Genomic DNA, 21,023 nt, shown 5'->3' with positions numbered 1-21,023 from the left:
GCCCCGCCCCTCACGGCCCCGCCCCTCACGGCCCCGCCCCTCACGGCTGCCGCGGCTCTCGGGCGGCCCCTGGCGGGGAGCGGGGGCAGCGGTGGATCCCCGGCCTGCCCCGTTCTGCTCTCCTTCTCTCTCGGCCCTCCTTCCCTCTCTCTCGGCCCTCCTTCCCTCTCTCTCGGCCCTCCTTCCCTCTCTCGCCGCCCTCCTTGTCACTCTCCCCGCCATTCTTCCCTCCCTTACTCCCTTCTTCTTCTACTTCGTCCTTTCCTCCCTCCCTTTTCCCCTCCCTCCCCCCCTTCCCCCCTCCTTCCCCGTCTCCGTCCCCCTCGTTCCGTCCCTCCCCGTTCCCGCCCCTCTCTCTGTGTCTCTCCCTCCCTCCCGTCCTTGAGCGCGGGGTCACAGCGGCTGCCCCCTCCTCTGCTCCTCCTCCCCGCCGCCGTTACCGGCCTGCTCGGCCCGGGGCTCCAGGTGAGCCGGGGGGGCTCGGGGGTCTCAGGTGCGGGGGGCGCTGCGGGGAGACCCCCCCGCCCCGCGGGACAGGGAGGGAGGGAGGGAGGGATGGGGGTCCTGGGGGCTCAGCCCGGTTCCCCTTCCCAGTCCCCGCCGGGGATAACCCCCCTTTGGGTGGAGCCGGGGTTCTATTCACGCTTCTTTAAGCACAAATATATTAAATTAATGGCTGAGGAGCTACGAGAAAGTCACTTTCTGAGCAGTGATTGAATTGGAGAGTGTAGTCATTGCTCTTTCCGTTTCAGTAGTAGCGACGCAGGTTCTTATGGCTGTATAAACCTCAATTATTATCTTTGTCTGACACCTAGAACGAAAGAAATCACTACTGTGATAAACAAAGTCTCGAGTTTCTGTAAGTTTTCGAATAATAGTTTATTATATGGTAAAAGCAAGCAGCCAGCTGGGTGACAGAAATGGGGACCAATTTCCCATTCCCAAATTTAGTATTTATCTTAGCTACTTCATGCATATTAATTATATCATATACACATACATTCTCATATATCATATACATATACATTCTACGGGTTTTTGCTAAGTATTTAATATATGGGTTTTCTTACAGCTAAAGCTAAAAGGGGTTATCTCTACAACCAGTCATAATTCATGTATTCTTGGACAAACAGGTGCCTAAAAAACCCATATTTTATTTTTAGGATAGTAGGGAGGTTTAGGGCCTCTTGACCTTGTAAGGGTCTGTTTTATTTCTTTATGGGGATGTAATTAAGTTTTACAATCCATTTGTTTTATTTTGATGTAATCACCCATTTGTTTCACGAATCACAGTTATTTATATATCACACTACTCTGTATCATAAATTAAAAAAAAACACGTGTTGATGAAGTCCATTATCACAAGCTGACGACTCAACAAGTGACATAGATCAAAATCAGCTGAAAGCATCTAGGATTGATCCATTCCCAAGAACATCCCCTTTTCCTTTTCTGGGTTGGGGCAGAAGGGCAGTTTTTTATGTACAGGACAGATAAGTACTATTTAGTCCTTAATTAACCTCGATTTGACCTAGTTTTTTGTTTGGAAATTGAGTCAGCCAAGGGGATGTTGCCCTCCCTGAGCTCTTGGCACCAGTGATCCAGCACTTCCCTTAGGATTTATTTCCATGAATAAAGGAGGAGTTAGCTATGTTTACATGGTGGGTGCAGGTTGTGTTATATTCTTCTACTTTGAACTTACATAAAGACCTGATTTATAAGCTGTTCCTTTTGCTCTTTTCCCAGACAGTCCCGAAGCACTGGAATTGCTGACGGAGGGAAATACTGACCACTATTGATCTGTTCTCAGTTCCAGGTTTCCAGCCTTACCTGGCACCAGCGAAGGAGTTTGGCCCCTGCTGGGGTACAAGAGCCGGCCCAAATTAATGTATAACCTGAACACTGCTACAAATGTTGCTGGGAAGTACCAAAAACGTGCTGTGATGACATCCTTTGGGAGTGCTCCAGGTTGTACATGTGGAGGCATTGGGATCCGTGGGAGTGGGAAATTCAGATAGTGCTGAGTGTAGGTACAGAGGGGGAAAGGGAAGGATTCGTTCCAGCAGTTACCCCTCAGCATAAAGGCTATTTCCAGTTTACCCTGCTCTGAGTTTGCTGATAGGCAATAAGGGCAATGAAATAATCAATCAAAAACTAAAAGAAAGGCGATAAAAATGCTCTGTGGGAATTCTGCACTGCAAAACAAACCCATGCTGCTGTTGTAGGAGAAAACTATAGTATGAATTAATTTTATTTTATGTTGTAATATGACTTCAATATTAATTAATTAGAAGTGCAGATTAATGGTGTTAAGCTGAAGGAGGGCAGGGTTAGGTGGGATATTGGGAAGGAATTCCTGGCTGGGAGGGTGGGGAGGCCCTGGCCCAGGTTGCCCAGAGAAGCTGTGGCTGCCCCTGGATCCCTGGAAGTGTCCAAGGCCAGGTTGGACGGGGCTTGGAGCGACCTGGGCTGGTGGAAGGTGTCCCTGCCCATGGCTGGGGGATGGAATGAGATGGTTTTTAAGGTCCTTTCCAACCCAAGTCCTCCTGTGATTCCATGATTCTATGATATCATAAAGATAAGACATAAATCCTGGGAGTTCTTTAAAAAAGCATATTTAACACAGTTCATACCCAAATGTGTTTGTAGGCTGTTTATAATGTAGCTGCACCTGAAGAAACCCCCAGTGTCTCTGTGCCATGCTGACCAACACCATGGGGCACCGTTTCCTGGGACAGGGAGCCGTGATCCCAAGGAAGCTGAAGCCGTTTCTCTGCAGGATGTTGTCGGGTTACAAACCCAAAGGCGACGTCAGGGACTCTTACAAAATCCTGGAGCTTGAGGAAGGATGTTCCCTCGATGAGGTGAGGAACTCGTACCGAACCCTCGCCAAAAAGTACCACCCCGACAGCAGCTCCAGCGCGGCCGACCCCGCCGCCTTCATCAGGGTGGAGGAGGCCTACAGGGTCGTGCTCAACGACGTGGCAGCCAAGCAGAAACCCGGCGAGGACAGCGAAGAGGAGGAAGACCAGTTCAAATGCAAGTCCCTGCAGCACAGGCACTACTTGAGTTTCGAAGGCGTCGGCATCGGAACGCCGAGCCAGAGGGAGAAGCAGTACATGCAGTTCCGAGTGGACCGCGCCACGGAGCAGGTGCTGGAGTACCGGCAGCACAGGCTCGGGAGCAGCTACCCTGAGACTGACCTGATGAGAGCCAAGGATGTGAGGGAGAGCAAGAAGGTGAAAATAACTCAGGCGGTGGAACGGTTGGTGGAGGACCTCATCCAGGAATCCATGGCCAAAGGAGACTTCGACAACCTCAGGGGCAAAGGAAAACCTCTGCAGAAATTCTCGGACTGTCCCCACATCGACCCCATGACCCACAACCTCAACAGGATCCTGATTGACAACGGGTACCAGCCCGAGTGGATCCTGCTGCAGAAGGAGATCCGGGAGACCATCGAGCGGCTGAGGAAGAGCGTGGTGGCCTCGAGGAGGAAGCTGGGAGAGCCCATGACGCCGCTGGAGCAGAAGCAGTGGAGTCGGGTCTGCGAGCAGTTCGTGGAAGACATCAGGAAACTAAACAAGAGAGTCGACAACTTCAACCTGGTCGTTCCCATTCTGAGCAGGCAGATGGTGCATTTCAGCCCAGAGAAGGAAATTGTTCGAGCACAAAACACTTACGAGGCTCTGGTGGAAAAGGCTTCTCATCCAGACACGAAGGAGAGCCAAGGGGAAGATGGTAAAAGGTTTGGGTGGAAGTCTTCTCTGTTTAAGTGGTTAAACTTTACACTGAAATAATTGAATACTAATTCCTGTCTCTTGTGAAGATTTTGAATGCACTTTATTAATGAAATGTTGCACTCTGGAAATTTCGGGTACGCTGAAAATGTCAAATCCACACTGTTACAGCAGTTAAAAGAAATTTGTTTGTCGGATGGGCATTTGCATTACAAATAATGAATTTATTTTTAAATATTATTAAAGGAAATGTGCCAGTTTGGGCTGTGGTAGAGTTAATTTTTGTCACGGAGCAGGGGCCTTTTTCTGCCCCTCACACCTCCCCTGTGCTCGAGGTTAAAGCCATTACTCTCTTTCAGGTCATTTTACTTCTGCTTAAATCCAAATTAATGCTTCACTTTAGCACAGAGTGTAATCGCTTTTACAGTCTGTTATCTCTTCAAAAGGGAAAATTGAGGCGTAAGAAAAACACATTAAAAGATGAAGTGGCAGCAAAAGTCTTGCTGTGCTGTGTTAGTTTGACCTTTATATTTAAATACTTATAGCTCATAAATTGTTGGCAGGTTCAATGCATGTATTTTAAAAGTCTATTCATCTATTTAAGATTAAATTAAATGGCCCTGAAGGGAGGGTTCTGAGTGTCTGGGCTTGGGCTGTACATGTGCAGAAGTCCATTTTTGGATCTTTAACACAGAAACAGGTCTTGGAAATTTATTTGTTGGTGAACACTCTGGGTCTTTCAAGCCTCTGTGTTACAGCAAATTAGTCATGACAAGATTTAGGAAGGAATTCCTGGCTGGGAGTGTGGCGACACTTCCTGGATCCCTGGAAGTGTCCAAGGCCAGGTTGGACGGGGCTTGGAGCAGCCTGGGCTGGTGGAAGGTGTCCCTGCCCATGGCAGGGGTGGCACTGGGTGGGCCTTAAGGTCCAACCTGGCCTTGGACACTTCCAGGGATCCAGGGGCAGCCACAGCTTCTCTGGCCAACCTGGGCCAGGGCCTCCCCACCCTCCCAGGGAAGAATTCTTTCCCAATATCCTCTGGCAGTGGGAAGCCATTCCTGCTTTTCCTGTCCCTCCATCCCTTGTCCCCAGTCCCTCTCCAGCTCTCCTGGAGCCCCTTTAGGCCCTGGAAGGGACTCTGAGGTCTCCCTGGAGCCTTCTCTTTTCTGGGCTGAGCCCCCTCAGCTCTCCCAGCCTGGCTCCAACAGCTGTGTGATTGAATGTCTGTTTATTTCAATAGTTTATTTTTGTTTAGAATGAAAACTGTAAATTAAACGTACTTTTCTGGAAGTCCTTTGACATAATATTCCTTAAAAGATTGCATTTAGCTTTTCATTATGATCTGCAGGAATCGGATCTGAATTACTGTTTAAACCACTCCAGTGGGAGATTTAAAGAGCAAATCGAATTCATTGCACAAGATAAAACAGAAACGAGTTTGCAGTAAATGCAGCCCTGCTGGAAAACAGTTTGGCTCTTGATGAAGTGAAGCATCAGCAGTTTCAATATTGAAGTTGCTGTAATGGATGAATCAGCAGAGTGGGGGATTTTTATGCTCTTATTCAGACTCCTCAGGTTTAAATGGAGTAGGTGTGACCTGACTCCAGCACTTTAAATCAGCCTGACACTGTTGTCATCAAAACTGCCAGGCACAAAAATCCACTTCTTCGACATTTATGATGATGATGGAAAAATAATTTACATTTCTATTTTCCCCAGGTGTGTGGAGGAGAACATTTTTGCAGGGCTGGTCTATAATTTTGTTGCTCTGAGCTCACAAAATCCTCAGAGCAGTGTTTAGTAAATCCTGCTAGAACAAGTGTTTAGTAAATCGTTCTAGAACAAGGAATACCAACTGCTGTGGAAGAAATAGCCAGGAGAGAACGGCCTTCAGAAGGAATTTTTCGAGCTGCCACAGACTGTGAATTTGAATTTGATAAATGTTATTTTATCGTTGACCTCAAAAGGGTGAAATCACTGCTATTTCCAGAACCAGACATATTGACTGTTCCCAGAACGTCCACGTGTCGGTTCAGTGACCTTACAGCTTGTGGGTTGAAAGGCTTCACTAGGTGATACCTTAATATGAAGATAATGATGGTTTGTGTAAGATATATAAGATATATTAGTTGAAGTATCCCTTTTTCTCAGGGTGAAGAATTTCTTTCTTGCCCAACAATCTGATGGCTCTTTCAAGCACTGTTAGTGAGCTAATTATCCATGTCAGTGCTTTCCAAGGAAAGGAAGTGAGAGGACAAGGGGGAATGGTTTAAAACTGAAAGAGAGCTTTAGGTTCGATTTTTGAGAAGAAATTCTTCTATTCTGTAGACATTGTAAATGTCAAGGCCTGCTGAGGATCCCTTTGTTTCAGAGTAATTACATCTCAGGACAAACATGGAGATACAGAGAAGGCTCCGAGGAGGAGTAAAAGGAGAAGCAAGAGCAGGGAATCTTACAAGAAAAAAAGACAAGTGGTAAATCTTTATTTTTAGTGGGAGAAACTGCCTCTCTGAGGGAACAGGGATGTGTGGTGTCTGCAGACTTAATGGAACACAGTCCATACATATAACTAGAAGGAAAAAAAGGAGGGGAGCTGGAAGAGGAGGGCTTTGAGTACAACTTATAGTAGGATTTAGTGGGATTTCAGTGGCATTTCATGGGTCCACAGCTTGTCTTGTGATCTCTCTGGGCCTTTCTCACACTGCCCCTTTTCTTACTTTGTGCCCCCTGTGGCGCTGGCACAGGTTGATATTATTTATATTTGCATTCTTTGTGATGCCCCTGGATCCCTGGAAGTGTCCAAGGCCAGGTTGGACGGGGCTTGGAGAAACCTGGGCTGGTGGAAGGTGTCCCTGCCCATGGCAGGGGTGGCACTGGATGGGCTTTAAGGTCCCTCCCAACCCAAACCATTCCATGATTCTTTAAATTCAGTGTCTGTGAGATGTGCCCTCTCATCTTCAGTCTGTTGACTTCGATCCAGTTCTTTTCCTTTCCTTCTCACGGGGCTTTTATTCAACATCCATTTTCTGTCACGCATTTGTTTTGTGGTTTTAGACAGAATATGTTCCTCGGTTAGTTTATTGATGTTTTTGTGACTCCCCTTTTGCTTGTCCCTCCCAACCCAAACCATTCCACGATTCTTTAATCCTACGAACTGCTCATTAATTCCGTTTGCTTTTATTAAACCAGTCACGGGACTGAGGCGCAACGGCATTTTGGGGGTGAAGTTTTATCTATTCCGACACGGGAACTGCTCGAAAATATTAATGTTGGCGCTTTTTGGGGCGCGGAGGAGGGCGGGGGTTATTTCGGGCCGTGTGGGAGGTCTGTGGGCTCTGAGGGGCCGCCGGGCTCTGAGGGGGGGCGGCCATGACGGGGGAAGGGGGCGGGACCTGAGGGGAAAGGCGGGAGCGCGCTGGCCCCGCCCCTTCCCGCCCCGCCCCCGGGGGAGAGGGGCGGGGCTCACCACCGCATTGACCAATCGCGGTGCTCCGTTCTCACGCAACCCCGGCTGACGCGCGGCGCTCGCTCCTGATTGGCGGGCGGGCGCGTCACTCACGGGGCTCAGCGGCCGCGGGCGGAAGAGTCGCGCCCAGGAGCGGGTACGGGGGGTCGGGGCGGGGGGAACGGGAGCGGGAGCGGGAATGGGAGCGGGAATGGGAGCGGCAGACAGAGAGAGGGAACGCGCCCGCGAGGGCGCTCCGGGCCGGCCCCGGCGCGTCCAGGTGTGTCACCGCCTGACCTCGCCCGGGGAGGCGCCGCCGGTGCCGCGCGCGGATTTTGGGCTGTGCGGGTGAGGCTTGAAGGGGAAAAAAAGAGGCTTATTGCGTCTAAATGGCAATTTATTTCGAGCGTTACCGTTCCTGGCAGGGCTTTGGCTGCGGCTCGGGGTCCTGCCTCCTCCCGCCCCGTCGCGGGAATGTCGCTGCCCCAGGTGCGGGTTTAGAGCCCGAATCGGCCGCTGGGGAACCGCAGGATTCATCTGGGTTTTTTTTTTTTTTCTTCTCCTGCCTCTCTCAAGTCTTCAAACTTTAATAGCGCTCTTAAAGAGCTCTCGCTTTGCTCCGGGGCTGAGCATCACATTCCTGTAAAGGGATAAATCACGGAATGGTTTGGGTGGGGAGGGGCCTTAAAGCCCATCCAGTGCCACCCCTGCCATGGGCAGGGACACCTTCCACCAGCCCAGGCTGCTCCAGCCCGGTCCGGCCTGGCCTTGGACACTCCCAGGGATCCAGGGGCATCACAAAGAATGTAAATATAAATACCATCACTTTTTAATAATTTTGCCACACACCCTTGTTTTTGTCTAAGTTTCTCTCTTTCCTCCTTCTGTCCTTCTGTAATACTTAAAAATTAGCACAGCCCAGGGCTGTGGGATGGGGAGAACTGAAAGTGAAACTGCAGGGAATTACTGGAATAAGTGGAAAAAACCACAGTGGACTGCATAGAAATGTTCACAGAAGCTCCTGAATTACTTTTCATCATCTGTGTATGTGGGTTAAAGCATATACTGATGAGTTGCTTCTGGAAGATGCATCTTCTTCATGGAAAACTTGACTTTTCTTCTTGACTTGTAGTTTCTTCTCTTCCTCCTTTGTGTCTTTTTTGGGAACAGGAGGGTCTGTTCTTTCCTAACCTGATGATATTCCAGTTTTCTTTGTGTAGACTTTCTGTATTTCCTTGCAGCTGCTTTTGATATTTTATTGAAGTGAAATCAGTTCATTTTGGGAGAGAAAAGCTGATTTTTCAGGTGAAAGTGTTGAGCTGCCATTGTGTTTTCTGCCTGAATAACACACAGGTGGGTTCACTCTGAGTGCTGCCACCTGCCAAGGCTGGTTTTTACAGCTTCAGTTGTGCTCAGCCTGTTTCAGTGTCTGCAGTTTGCTCTTGCAAATGTGTTTCTGTTCGTTGGCCATGAGTGAGGAATGTCTCCAGGAGCAGTGGGAGAACCTGTCTGTCCTTGGAAAAGGGGAGGAGGCTGATTGTGGGAAGGGCATTGGAGGGCAGTGGATGCCAAGGGCTTTGCCTGTTTCCTCCTGTGAGGTGTGTGGGTGGAAGCTGAAGGCAGAGAGCGAGTTTTGTACCTTTGTGGAGGTAAGAAATTCCAGCTGAAAGGATCTGCCTCCAGCAGAGGTGTCTCTTTGTGGAGCAGGATGGAATTGGGCTAAAACCTGTCCCTATGTCTGTGTTAATCTGAGTGGGGACAAACTTCAGCCTGGTCTTGTGCTCCTGGTGGAGCCTCAGCTGGTTTTTCACGGTGAAATACAGATTATTATTATTTTCTTCTTTTGTTTCTGGGGGTGTTGGGAACTACAGATGTGGATCATGGAATGGTTTGGGTTGGGAGGGACCTTAAAGCCCCTCCAGTGCCACCCCCTGCCATGGGCAGGGACACCTTCCACCAGCCCAGGTTGCTCCAAGCCCCGTCCAACCTGGCCTTGGACACTTCCAGGGATCCAGGGGCAGCCACAGCTGTGTGGCTGCATAAAGGGGCTCCAGGAGAGCTGGAGAGGGACTGGGGACAAGGGCCTGGAGGGACAGGACACAGGGAATGGCTTCCCACTGCCAGAGGGCAGGGAGAGATGGGATATTGGGAAGGAATTCCTGGCTGGGAGGGTGGGGAGGCCCTGGCACAGGTTTCCCAGAGAAGCTGTGGCTGTCCTTGCATCCCTGGAAGTGTCCCAGGCCAGGTTGGACGGGGCTTGGAGCAACCTGGGCTGGTGGAAGGTGTCCCTGCCCATGGCAGGGGTGCCACTGGATGGGCTTTGAGGTCCCTTCCATGATCCATTTCGATCCATATTCCATGTCTGTAGTTTCTTCTCAGATTCTGAAGTGAGCAAAACGCCTCTGGTTTGTCAGGAATGTTCAGAAAGCCCTCAGTGATCCAGGCAGGGGCTGTGCAGAGTGTGGTGTCCCCAGAACATTGCTCAGCTCTGACTGTGCACAGTGGGAAGGGCTTTACTGGGCTGAACGTGAGTCACTCTGTGGATTGGAAGTTGGCTTAATGATCTCAGCATTATATCCCTTGTAGCTGCCAATCCAAACAATGTGTCTCCTTTAAATCACAGAAAGGAAGGGCTGGTTTTTATGCAGTTCAGTGTCTTTGGAGCTGGAGCCATTCTGTCCCAGGGAGAAGAGTTCTTTCATCCAGCCTGGGCGAGGGGAAGGGCACAGACACATCCATGCTCTGAGGAGGGACAAACAGAGCCCAGATGGAGCTATTTGAACACAAGGAAGGGCCAGATGGTTGAGCCCAGATACTGCACAGACGAAAAATAATGTTGGAACTGAGTCAGTGATTTTGGTGTTTAAAGTAACCTCACAACTGTGGCTTTCTGGAGCTGGGTACAGGAGGACAGACGTTCTGATCTTATTCACAGGAGGTGACTGTTACAACCCGCCCCAGGAAAAAGGGGGCAGAGGGGGTAACCCAGGTTTGATCAATAATTCCTTTGGGGTGGATTAAAGCGAAACGACACTAAATAATCGGTGTTTGAAAACATATATTGACAAGATTTATTCTAACAATTCTGTATTAACAGGCATGCTAGCAGTTTGGGTGCTGTCATACAACAATGTGACACAGAGATAACCTTTGGGGAGGGAAAGAAAATGCACAGGGGAGAGAAAGGCAGGATAAGAGCAAGGGAGAGTAAGGGAAAGAAAAGCTGAGAGTGGACAGATGTCTATAGTCACCGCCCACGGGGTCCAGCGATGCTTCCATGTCTGTCAGTTGAAGTGGTGGCCTTGATCTGCTGGGGGTGAAGGGGGGAAGCCCCCATACTCTAAGAAGTTATGAGTTATTATATCACGGGCCATGCCTCGAGCCTCCAACATCTCCTGGGTCTGTGCTGAGTTTTTTTGTGTCTCTCCCGGTTCCTGCCTTTAGGGAGGGAGGGGCCTGATTGCTCATCAGATGTATCAACAGTCAAAAGCCTGCGAGCTCGGCTTCTTGCCTTTTCAGGGCTTCACACCTTCAGCACTGGAGGGAGGGAGGGGCCCGACTGCTCATCAGAGGTATCATGCAAGTCAAAAGCCTGCAAAAGTCTCCTAGAATGCATAAATCATTAACCATTTCAGTCTCTGACAGTGACCTGTGTTTGTAATGCAGTCAAACTCTTTATTTATTCATTTTTATTCCACTTCTTAGTGTAGAATTTCTGATTGTTGACATTAGCCAGAAATATGGTCGCCATCAGTCTGTGCTGTAACATAATCCTGAAGGACATTTGTTGTTAGTCTTTAACAAGTGGCTAGAAATGAATTATGGGGGTTGGCAATACTAAACCCAAAGAGAATGGTGCTGAAGTAGCTGTGAATCAGTTAATTAACTTTGCTTTCCTCTTCCCATATTTAAAGTTCTCTGTGACCTTCTCTCTCTGCAGCAAGACCTTCCTTACCCTTGGTATCAGTTGACTTGCTGAGTTGATTTCTTTTCCCCTGTGTTAGAAAAGCACTGTATTATATTGTCTGCTAATTTGGAGACTGGAAACGTTAGTGTCTAATCCAGAATCCGTGACATGACTTTTAAGCCTTAAAGTTTTTGGGTTGTGTGATGATTTTCTTTTGTAATTCTGTTGAAGGTGGGTTGTTTTTAAAAAATATCTCAGTAAAGCATCCATTGAGTTTATCGTGGAATCATGGAATGGTTTGGGTTGGGGGGGGAACCTTAAAATCACCTCGATCCGTGGTCAGGGAACCTTCCACTGGAAGGTTCTGTGTGAAATACTTAACCCTGTAAAAAACTGCAAAAGCCACTCAGGAGAGTTGTCCATCTCCAGATGTTACTGATTTCTGTTTGGCTGCGTTCCAGGTGCCTGGGACACGGCTGTTCATGGAAAGATCCAGGTGAAAGATCCGGTGTGAGCTGGGAGGCCATGGCAGGATTCCTGGACAATTTCCGCTGGCCGGAGTGCGAGTGCATCGACTGGAGCGAGCGCAGGAATGCTGTGGCCTCCATCGTGGCAGGGGTGCTGGTGAGCTGGGGCTGCCACGGGGCTGGGGGCACCTGGGGCAGCACCACGGGGAGCTGCAGTTTGGCTTCACCTCTGGGGAGGGTTCCCCCTGAACTGCCCCTCGAGAGCGTCCGCGGAGCTGGGGAAGGGCCTGGGTTTGGAGCCGTGGGAGGGCACTGAGGGCACTTGGTGTGTTCAGCTGGAGCAGAGGAGGCTGAGGGGAGACCTCAGTGCAGTTCCAACTGCCTGGGCAGGGGCAGAGGAGGGGCAGGGACTGAGCTCTGCTCTGGGGGGACCAGGGACAGCACCCAGGGAATGGCTGGAGCTGTGTCAGGGCAGGCTCAGGGTGGATCTCAGGAAAAGTTCTTCCCCCAGAGGGTGGTTGGGCACTGCCCAGGCTCCCCAGGGCAGTGGGCACGGCCCCAAGGCTGCCAGAGCTCCAGGAGGGTTTGGCTGATCCTCTGGGGCACAGGGGGTGACTCCTGGGGATAGTCCTGCACAGGGCCAGGGGTTGGACTGGATGATCCTGGTGGGTCCCTTCCAACTCAGCATGTTCTGGGATTCTGTGAGGTGCCATCCTGTGATTCCTTAAAGTGTTGTGGGATTGTCAGCAGCGTTTTTATGATTCCTGTGACGTTGCTGATGATGAACCATTTCTGCCCCCCTTTAAAAAAAAAATTCCTCGTGGATTTTCTGCATAATTAGATCAGTTAGAACACCTCTGTTCTGCATCATCTGTACCTCATCTGTGGTTAGAGGACTCTCTTTTCTAAGGCTGCACAGGGAATTTCATAGAATCAGGGAAGGTTTGGGTTTGGAGGGACCTCAAAGCCCATCCAGTGCCACCCCTGCCATGGGCAGGGACACCTTCCACCAGCCCAGGTTGCTCCAAACCCCGTCCACCCTGGCCTTGGACACTTCCAGGGGTCCAGGGGCAGCCACAGCTTCTCTGGGCATAAATTTATCCATACCCTGATATTTAATTTGATTAGAAATGTGACCAATTCCCAAACACTCCTCCAAAACTGGGAACACCGAGGTTTGTGCAGGACTTGTCCATCAAGCACTTTTAGAGTCCAACTCAGTGTCTTTCCAGAAGAGTTTGTGCTCGTTAAAACCCAATCAACCCAGTGCTGTCCCTGACCCCTGGCCCTGGTTTCTGTCTCTGCCCCTGTGCCCTGCCAGGTTCCTCACAGGGCTGTGTTTTGCTCCCAGTTTTTCACAGGCTGGTGGATCATGATCGACGCCGCCGTGGTCTATCCCAAGCCGGAGCAGCTGAACCACGCCTTCCACACCTGTGGGGTCTTCTCCACACTGGCCTTCTTCATGTGAGTGGGGCAGGGGGGTTCTGAGCAACTCAGCTCCAGCTGTCCAACCCAGGTGGTGCAGGACAAATGTCCAGTATGGACAAATCGTAGGATCATGGAATGGTTTGGGTTGGGAGGGACCTCAAAGCCCACCCAGTGCCACCCCTGCCATGGGCAGGGACACCTTCCACCAGCCCAGGGTGCTCCAAGCTGGCCTGGAACACTTCCAGGGATGGGCAGCCCAATACTTAACTTAATACCTCAATATAAAACAATTTAACTGCATTTTCCCTCCTATGTTGAAACAATTTTTATGCCTGTTCCTTGCCCAAAACTTCCTCAAATGGGAGAGGTGATGGTCTGGCTCTTGTCATGGAGATGTAAATCTGGAACCTTGAAGGAGAAGTAACAACTTTTATTGAAGCACCCAATATTGGCAAGAAGAAAGGAGGAATTTGGGCTTGTGACTATGCAGAATGCCAAGGAATTTTTTTCCAGAATTTTTAACTTATAACTTTAAATTGATTTTCTGATAATCTGAAGTGTGTCTGCTGGTTTTGTTCCTAGGATAAATGCTGTGTCCAATGCACAGGTGAGAGGAGACAGCTACAGTGATGGATGCTTAGGAAGAACAGGTAAATTAACTCTAAAAGTCCCACTGAGTTGAAGGACTGGTTATTTCTGTGTTGGGGTTTTTTTCCAACTTGTGGTGAAAGAAATAATCTGAAGACAAGGAGCAGGAGAGAATTCTGTGAATGAATTTCTTTACAGAATTAACCCTTGGAGATAAGGTCTGTCTTTATTAAAAAGGTGAACTTAGAAAAATTCAACTGCTGGATATCATGGCTTCTTAAACTTTCCTCTGCAAATCCTGGGTGGCTGCTGGGAGAACTAAAGTCCTGCCTTGGGGTGGGCTCTGGAGCAGACATTCCTTAGGAATGTGTCCCAGACATCCCACTCCCTCTGGGTGGTGTCCATGGGCTTGCTGTCCTCTCTGCTTCCCTTCATAATTCCTGTCCTGTTTCCCATGTGGGTCCCAGCAACCTTTTCCATGGGATTTGTAGATGCCCCAGGGGGAATCTGGTGGGATTTACTGATGGTTGAACTGGCCTGTGATGCTCTTTTGTGTGTCATTCGTGAACCAGCTCAAGAGAAAAAGAGAATATTTTTCCTTTCCCATGAGTGAGCAGGTGGGTTGTTTTGTCCCTGATCCAGGGTTTAACCATCATCCCAGAGCAGCTGGATTGTCTGTCCCCAGGGATAACATGGATAACAACCCCCCTGTTCTCAGAGGTTTTGATCTTCCCTGCAGGTGCTCGGATCTGGCTCTTCATTGGCTTCATGCTGATGTTTGGATCCCTCATTGCTTCCATGTGGATCCTCTTTGGAGCATATGTCACACAGAGTGAGTTGGGTTCTTTTCACCTCTAGAAAAGTACTTTTCCTGCCAGCCTTTGGCAGGAGGTCCCAAAGGGTGGACGTGTGTGTGGTGTCTGACAAGATCCAAGCCACAGCACCCAGGTTTGGGTCAGAGACCCTGAGCTGTGTGTTGGACACCCCTCCCAGTGCTGAAAACTCAATGTTTTCCCTTTGTTCCTTCCTTTGCAGACACTAATGTGTACCCTGGCTTAGCAGTGTTTTTCCAAAATGCATTAATATTTTTCAGGTAAGTAACCTGGACAAACTTCCCTCCTTCCAGAGGGGCTCACCTGCTTCCATACATTGAGACTCCTGCAAAAAGAGTTCTTTTTCCTACTCCCTTTGCCCCAGAGCTTAAAAATGAGGTTTGATTTGCCCCTTCCCAGCCCATGAGAGGCTCTTGCTTGCTTCCCCTCAGGCTCCTGTTAGTGCAGCTCTCCCTGAATTTACAGCTCTGGAATGTGGATCCAGCCAGTGTTCTGGCTGAGATGTTGCCAGTGTCTTTGGATCATGGCAATGATGCTTTTAGCTCTGTGCTACAAATACCTTGGCATCTGTCCCAGCAGAACCAGGTGGGAGATTCAGTTGCCCCTTTCCAGACTGTTTCACACCGATGGCTCAATTATCTGATAGTTGATATTACCTGTATTTCCTTCCAGTGGCTGAGCTTGCAGTTATAAAGAGTGATAATTCCATTTTCTGAGAGCGTGCTACTGTGTTTTGTGACAGCACACTGGATTTATTTCAGCTCATATTGTTGGGTTTCTCATACAACACTTTGAACTGAGTTGGCATCTGTAATAACTCTTTAGATGTAGAATGCATTCTGCAATCCAGGGATTTTATTAATAAAAGACACTGAAAGCATTAAATAGTGTCAGTTCCAAGATCAGTCACTGAAAAATTTCACATCACCTCCTTTTTTAAAATTCCTGAGCTGACCCTTTTCCTTCCAGTCCCACATCAAATGCTTTGCAGGGAATGAGATCAGTGGGCTCTGGAGCAATGCCCTGGCTGGGAAATTAGGGATGCTCCTGCAGGAAACAGCACTTCCTAAATCTCCTCTGGGATTGAAGTGGGAAATTGCTGAGGGCAGATTTTGAGAATAGTTTCACTGTGCCTGAAATCTTTAGTCTTATTTGGAATCCCAGACTGGTTTGGGTTGGGAGGGACCTTGAGGATCACCCAGTGCCACCCCCTGCCATGGGCAGGGACACCTTCCACCAGCCCAGGTTGCTCCAAACCCCATCCAACCTGGCCTGGGACACTGCCAGGGATGGAGCTTTTGTAATTTGGATCTGCCCTCTCCACCACAGGATCCATTTCCTTTTGGATTGGCTCATAAAAATGGAACTGCTTAGATTTTATCCCAGCACGTGTCATGCTCAGCTTGGTTCCAGGTGCCAGGCTGAGACTTGCTGCTCTGGAACTCTGTGGATCAGTCCTAGAATCCCATAAATACCAGTTTTTCCCTTCAGAAGGGCTGTGAAACTGGTTATTTTTTGTTTGAGCTTCAGCCACGCCCAGGAAACAAAATACAACCACTGGCTGGAATGCAAATTCAGGGCTGCTGATTTACAGGATAAGAGTCAAGAACACTGTTAAAACTACCTTATGTATGGTCTGATTTTTATTCCTTTTATTTTTTTCCCCTCAGTACTCTGATCTACAAGTTTGGAAGGACAGAAGAGCTGTGGGGCTGAGCTCCCCCTGGGCTGGTCCATAGTTACCACGTGGTTCTCTGTATGTAGATAATTTACAGTTCTTTGTTCTTGGTTTGCTTTCCAAACCCTGGACTGAGACGAACCCCAGACTCTGTAAGAAGCTCCTCTTCTCCCAGGACACACTTGTGAATATGTACATAGGACTGGATCTCTTCCAAAGGGAATGGCAGCCTGCCAGGCTTTCCTGCTGGAATCTTCAGGCTTCTTCCTTCCACCCCAAGGCTTTCCATCATTTCATCCTCCAAACCTCCACCCGTGTCTGAGGCTTCAGTGAACTGTCAGTGAGCAAACAGGACAAAGCCCATCCCTGGAGCAGGGGCTGTGCTGGGATAAGAGCTGATTTTAAGATTTTATATTATTGTTCAGGTGAATATAAAGTAGCTTTTTTGTTTTGTTTTTTTTTTGTAAAAGGTTCTGGTTTTTAAGCAGGTCCCTACACTCGGCAGGTTCTGCATGGCAATCAAACTACTCCTGCCCTGTGATGGCTCTGGCACAAAGGACATTTACTGGCACCACAGTCCTTGGAATTAATTTCATGCTGCTCAGTGTAAGAGATACCAATTGGTATTCAATGTATTTCCTGATATTAGAATAAAAAACTCCAACAAACTGCTGCCAGTCCTACTTCAGGAATATAAAGAACAACTGAGAGTCAGACCAACAGCTTTCAAATGATTCTGTGATTCTATGAGATCAGACAGGTGTTGTTTTCTCCAGGGGAGGCTTTTTGCTCATAAATGAACAGTTTTCCTGCACTTTTCCCCTTCTGTACCTAAAAGGTGAATGTTCAGGTGAATGAGTTCACCTAAAAGGTGAATAGGGGTATGGATTTATTTGTTGTACACAGTCTGACCTTGAAATAATTGCCAGCTTTAGAACTGCCCTTTGCCCCACTTAAAATGTGCCAACTTTAGGGCTGACCTTGCCCCAGTTAAATTGTGCCAGCTTTGGGGCTGCCCTTTACCCCACTTAAAATGTGCTTATCTCACGTTTCCATGATTTGAAATCCAGTTTCTTCTGTCTGGAGTGCACAGAAGGGAGGAAGAGGATGTTTTACAGCCTTGGGCTGATCTTGTACATTCATTTGCTGTTGGTGACTCCTTCTCTCACGAGTTCTCTGTGGGTTTTAAGGCATTTGACTCTCCCCTGTGTCTCAAAGCTTTTATAACTTTCCCTGTATCAAGTTCTGCCCCCGTGGTACCAAACTGCTGAGTGTAAGTGCTGTGCTTGGAGTCTGGAACTGCCAGGGATCCACCTGCTCCCCGAGGGGATCTCTCCAGCTGCCAGGACCTGCAGCACACCCTGGAGCTGCCGTTGTGCCACCGGCTGGAGGGACACGAGGGGGTCACTGGTGTCACTCACAGCCTGTGCAGGACGTGGTTGTAATGTCAGGAAACTGCAGGAAAGGTGAGCTTGTGTTCTCCCTCCTGTGGGTTCACAGCTGATGTGCAGGAGCCCGAGGGGGACTGGCCTGGACACAAGGTTCACACCAGGGAGGAAGCACAACCAGACTTTGGTTTGCAGCTTTCTTGGGAATGTTTGTCGGGTTTTTACAAGGTGAGAAATGAGTGTGGCCTGAAACTAATCCCAGTGACTGGATCTTGTACCTGAAACTGGAACTTCAACAGGGCAAGACAGGCTGGGAGAGCTGGAGGTGTTCACCTGGGGAAGGGAGGGCAGGGTCAGATGGGATACTGGGAAGGAATTCCTGGCTGGGAGGGTGGGGAGGCCCTGGCCCAGGTTGCCCAGAGAAGCTGTGGCTGCCCCTGGATCCCTGGAAGTGTCCAAGGCCAGGTTGGACGGGGCTTGGAGCAACCTGGGCTGGTGGAAGGTGTCCCTGCCCATGGCAGGGGTGGCACTGGATGGGCTTTGAGGTCCTCCCAACCCAAACCAGTCTGGGATTCTTTGTGTCTTCTGTACCCCAAGCAAATGGTTTTTAACTTTGGCCTATTTGACACAAATAGAGCCTGTTTGTGTAACAATATTTAATGACTCAGATCCCTGACAGACCCTTCCCTGACAGAAGGCTGGTGTAGGGTTTATTCAGGAATATATATATATATTTATTTATATTTATATATGTATGTATGTATCCAGGAGATGTTTTAACAGTTGTGCCCTCTATTGTGCAGGAGGTGGTTGCTGCTGGGAGCTGTGGTTCCCCATCTGTTCCCAGCCCAGCCCAGAGAAGGGGGTGGTTCAAAGCAGATATTCTGCAGCTCAAACAATTCCTCCAGCCATGAAACGTGGCTCAGCCTTCACAGAACTCCCTTGTGCCAGCAGGTTGCCTAATCCCAGGGGATTAGATTAGTTCTACAAGGCAAACTAACCTCATTTAGCTTTTGGCCTCTGCTGGCCTGGAGTGTCCCAGGAAAGGCTGGAAGGGCCTCACCTCAGTTACCCCCAGCTCTGACAGGGCCCAGGCCCCTCCCGTGAGTCATCTGCAAACAGACAAGCCCCTTTCTTTTCTTTCTTTTACACAATTTGTATCAAACCCAGGAAAAATCATCAATTAAACCCCATCTTTTTAGTGCAGAAGTGGCTCACTTGTTCTTTGTGCTTTATTGGACACCTTCCAGACCCCACAGGAGGCTGAACTTGGGCTCTTGTGCTTTAGGGCACTCAAAACATCTCTCTCAGCCAACTTTCCCTTTGCTGGTGGTGAACAAGAGGTTTTAGTGTCTGCTGATGACTGATACACGGTTTAAATGTTATTTTCAAGTCAGTTTGGCTGTGCAGGGCACTGGGGTGGCTGTGAGGAAGCAGATGGGAGGAGGCCTCTCTGGGAGGAGTTTGTGGCACAGCTTCATCCTGGGGAGAGGGGAGGACTAACAAATTTCTTTTTAGTTTGCCATGTGCTGAAAATGATTCAGAGAAGCAGAGTGGGGTGGATATAACAAGAGTATTATTGCCAACGAAAGAAAATCAGCTATAAAAGGAATTTACATTGCAATGAGTCACTCCCTGAAAAGTCCCATGTTCTCCTACACCCTCCTGTAAAGTGCTGCTATTCCTCAAAGCTTTATCCCAACCTGGGGTGGGAATTTAACCTTTTTCTGAGTTTAGTGTTCGTTTCCCTTCCCTGTTCCTCCTTTTCAGTGTCTCTGGCAGAACGAGGAGCTGGGGGAGCTCAGGAGAAGCCCCCGAGACACATCCCAGGGTCCATATTTTGCTCGGGATTGTCCCGGCAGCAGCCACGCCCTGGGAGCAGCTGCTGGAAACCCTGGGCCAGGGGACACTCAGGGGGGGGCTCCTCAGTGGTTTCCCTGTCCCTGGGGGTGTTGGATGAAGAGCTGTCACCCTGGGCTGCTGCTCCAGGCTTGGATTCCTTCTCCAGCCACAAGAGCCTGGGGCTCATCCTCCGGGGAATTGTCCAGCTCCTCCAAGCCAGGCATGGCAGGGTCCCTGAGGAACTGCAAAAATCCAGAGAACAACAGTTCAGACCCCTGTCCATGGGTGAGAAATTCCAGAGACAACAAGCTGGGAATATTCCATCCTGGACTTCCTTAAACTGCACTGGACAAGTTAAAAATACCTCATTTCTGTGGGGGAGGAAAATAAAACCAATCACACAAACATCCCTTCGAGTCAGTTACAGCAGCTGCAGGTCCCGGTTGGGTGTTTTGGGGGCTTTTATAATAAAATTTGGCCAGGCTTTTCATGCTGGTTCAGTCCCTCTGAGTTAAGAACCTCCAGCTGCAGGAATCCAGCGAGGGCCTGATGGAGAAATGAGCTCCAAGGGCCTGGTTTGGTCCAGGTCAGGCAGAGCTGCACCTTCTCCTGTCCCCACACATCCCTGGGGACTCTTCCCCCTCCTGCTTCCACTCCTCTGCTCCCCCTCCCTCCCACATCAGCCTTCCCAGGGCTGATAATGAAATAAAAGATAGATATAAAAGATAGATAATAATGAAATAAAAGATGATAATGAAATAAAAGATAATAATGAAATAAAAGATAATAATGAAATAAAAGATAATAATGAAATAAAAGATGATGATGAAATAAAGATGATAATGAAATAAAAGATGATAATGAAATAAAAGATGATAATGAAATAAAAGATGATGATGAAATAAAGATGATAATGAAATAAAAGATGATAATGAAATAAAAGATGATGATGAAATAAAAGATAATAATGAAATAAAAGATAAAAGATAATAACCAAAGAAAAGACAATAATGAAAGATAATAATGAAATAAAAGATGATGATGAAATAAAAGATGATGATGAAATAAAAGATGATGATGAAATAAAAGATGATAATGAACTAAAAGATGATAATGAACTAAAAGATAATAATGTACAAGGATACTATTGGATGCATTACAGGGATTTTTTTTTTTTTTACTATTTTAACATCCTGCACATTTTGGTTTTTACTGTTTTAATATCCTGCACAATTATTTTTTTACCATCCTAATACACTTACCTGGACTTTATTTACTATTTAAATACACTTACAAGGATTCTAGTTACTATTTTAATAAATTGGGCAAGGATTCTTTACTATTTAAATACCCTGCACAAGCATATTTTTACTATTTTATTACACTTACAAGGATTTTTTACTGTTTTAATACCCTGCACAATTATCTTTTTACCATTTTAATACACTTACAAGGATATTTTTACTATTTTAATATCCCATACAAGGATATTTTAACTATTTTAATACTTAAAAGGATCTTTTTACTATTTTATTACCCTCTACACAAATTTTTTACTATTTTAACACCCCATAAAAAGATTTGTTCACTATTTTAATTCACTTACAAGGATTTTTTTACTATTTTTTTTTACTATTTTAATATCCTGTACAAGGATTTTTTACTATTTAAATACACTTACAAGGATTTTTTTATTATTTTAATACA

At 47.9% G+C, this 21,023-nt stretch overlaps 4 protein-coding genes across 8 annotated transcripts in view; 2 read left to right on the top strand and 2 right to left on the bottom strand.

The window, feature by feature from the left end:
- Positions 1-1,452, bottom strand: part of LOC113943028 (trifunctional purine biosynthetic protein adenosine-3-like) — a 43,010-nt gene extending 41,558 nt beyond the window's left edge. The window contains exon 1 of the mRNA XM_027634305.1: positions 1,437-1,452. The gene's annotated coding sequence lies outside the window, so the exon portion shown is untranslated. The remainder of the gene's footprint in view (positions 1-1,436) is intronic.
- Positions 310-4,001, top strand: DNAJC28 (DnaJ heat shock protein family (Hsp40) member C28). Of its 2 annotated transcripts, none has more exons than XM_027634392.1 (3): positions 310-465; positions 1,811-1,968; positions 2,650-4,001. In XM_027634392.1, the coding sequence occupies exon 3, from the start codon at positions 2,700-2,702 to the stop codon at positions 3,798-3,800; it is 1,101 nt and encodes a 366-aa protein (XP_027490193.1). In that variant the 5' UTR covers positions 310-465; positions 1,811-1,968; positions 2,650-2,699; the 3' UTR covers positions 3,801-4,001. The 2 variants fall into 2 exon arrangements, with proteins under 2 accessions (XP_027490193.1, XP_027490201.1); XM_027634400.1 differs by having other exon boundaries at positions 1,811-2,026.
- A 3,233-nt stretch (positions 4,002-7,234) lies between these two features.
- Positions 7,235-17,285, top strand: TMEM50B (transmembrane protein 50B). Of its 4 annotated transcripts, XR_003527922.1 has the most exons (8): positions 7,236-7,342; positions 11,554-11,716; positions 12,911-13,023; positions 13,570-13,637; positions 14,315-14,407; positions 14,611-14,668; positions 16,079-16,511; positions 16,592-16,706. XR_003527922.1 is itself a non-coding variant. In XM_027645045.1 (7 exons), the coding sequence occupies exons 2-7, from the start codon at positions 11,618-11,620 to the stop codon at positions 16,738-16,740; spliced, it is 615 nt and encodes a 204-aa protein (XP_027500846.1). In that variant the 5' UTR covers positions 7,235-7,342; positions 11,554-11,617; the 3' UTR covers positions 16,741-17,285. The 4 variants fall into 4 exon arrangements, 3 of the variants coding, with proteins under 3 accessions (XP_027500846.1, XP_027500859.1, XP_027500850.1); XM_027645045.1 differs by lacking the exon at positions 16,079-16,511 and having other exon boundaries at positions 7,235-7,342; positions 16,557-17,285; XM_027645058.1 differs by having other exon boundaries at positions 16,079-16,754.
- Positions 17,286-18,684: 1,399 nt separating this feature from the next.
- Positions 18,685-21,023, bottom strand: part of IFNGR2 (interferon gamma receptor 2) — a 16,808-nt gene continuing 14,469 nt past the window's right edge. Inside the window, exon 8 of the mRNA XM_027637542.1 lies at positions 18,685-19,558. Within this exon, the coding sequence (XP_027493343.1) occupies positions 19,442-19,558 (117 nt within the window). The 3' untranslated portion in view covers positions 18,685-19,441. The remainder of the gene's footprint in view (positions 19,559-21,023) is intronic.

The sequence above is a fragment of the Corapipo altera genome, unplaced genomic scaffold (genome assembly GCF_003945725.1).
Source record: "Corapipo altera isolate COAL_440 unplaced genomic scaffold, ASM394572v1 0, whole genome shotgun sequence".
Taxonomy (NCBI): domain Eukaryota; kingdom Metazoa; phylum Chordata; class Aves; order Passeriformes; family Pipridae; genus Corapipo; species Corapipo altera.
The sequence above is the reverse complement of the archived record's forward strand: the minus strand, read 5'-3'. Positions and strand labels throughout refer to the sequence as shown.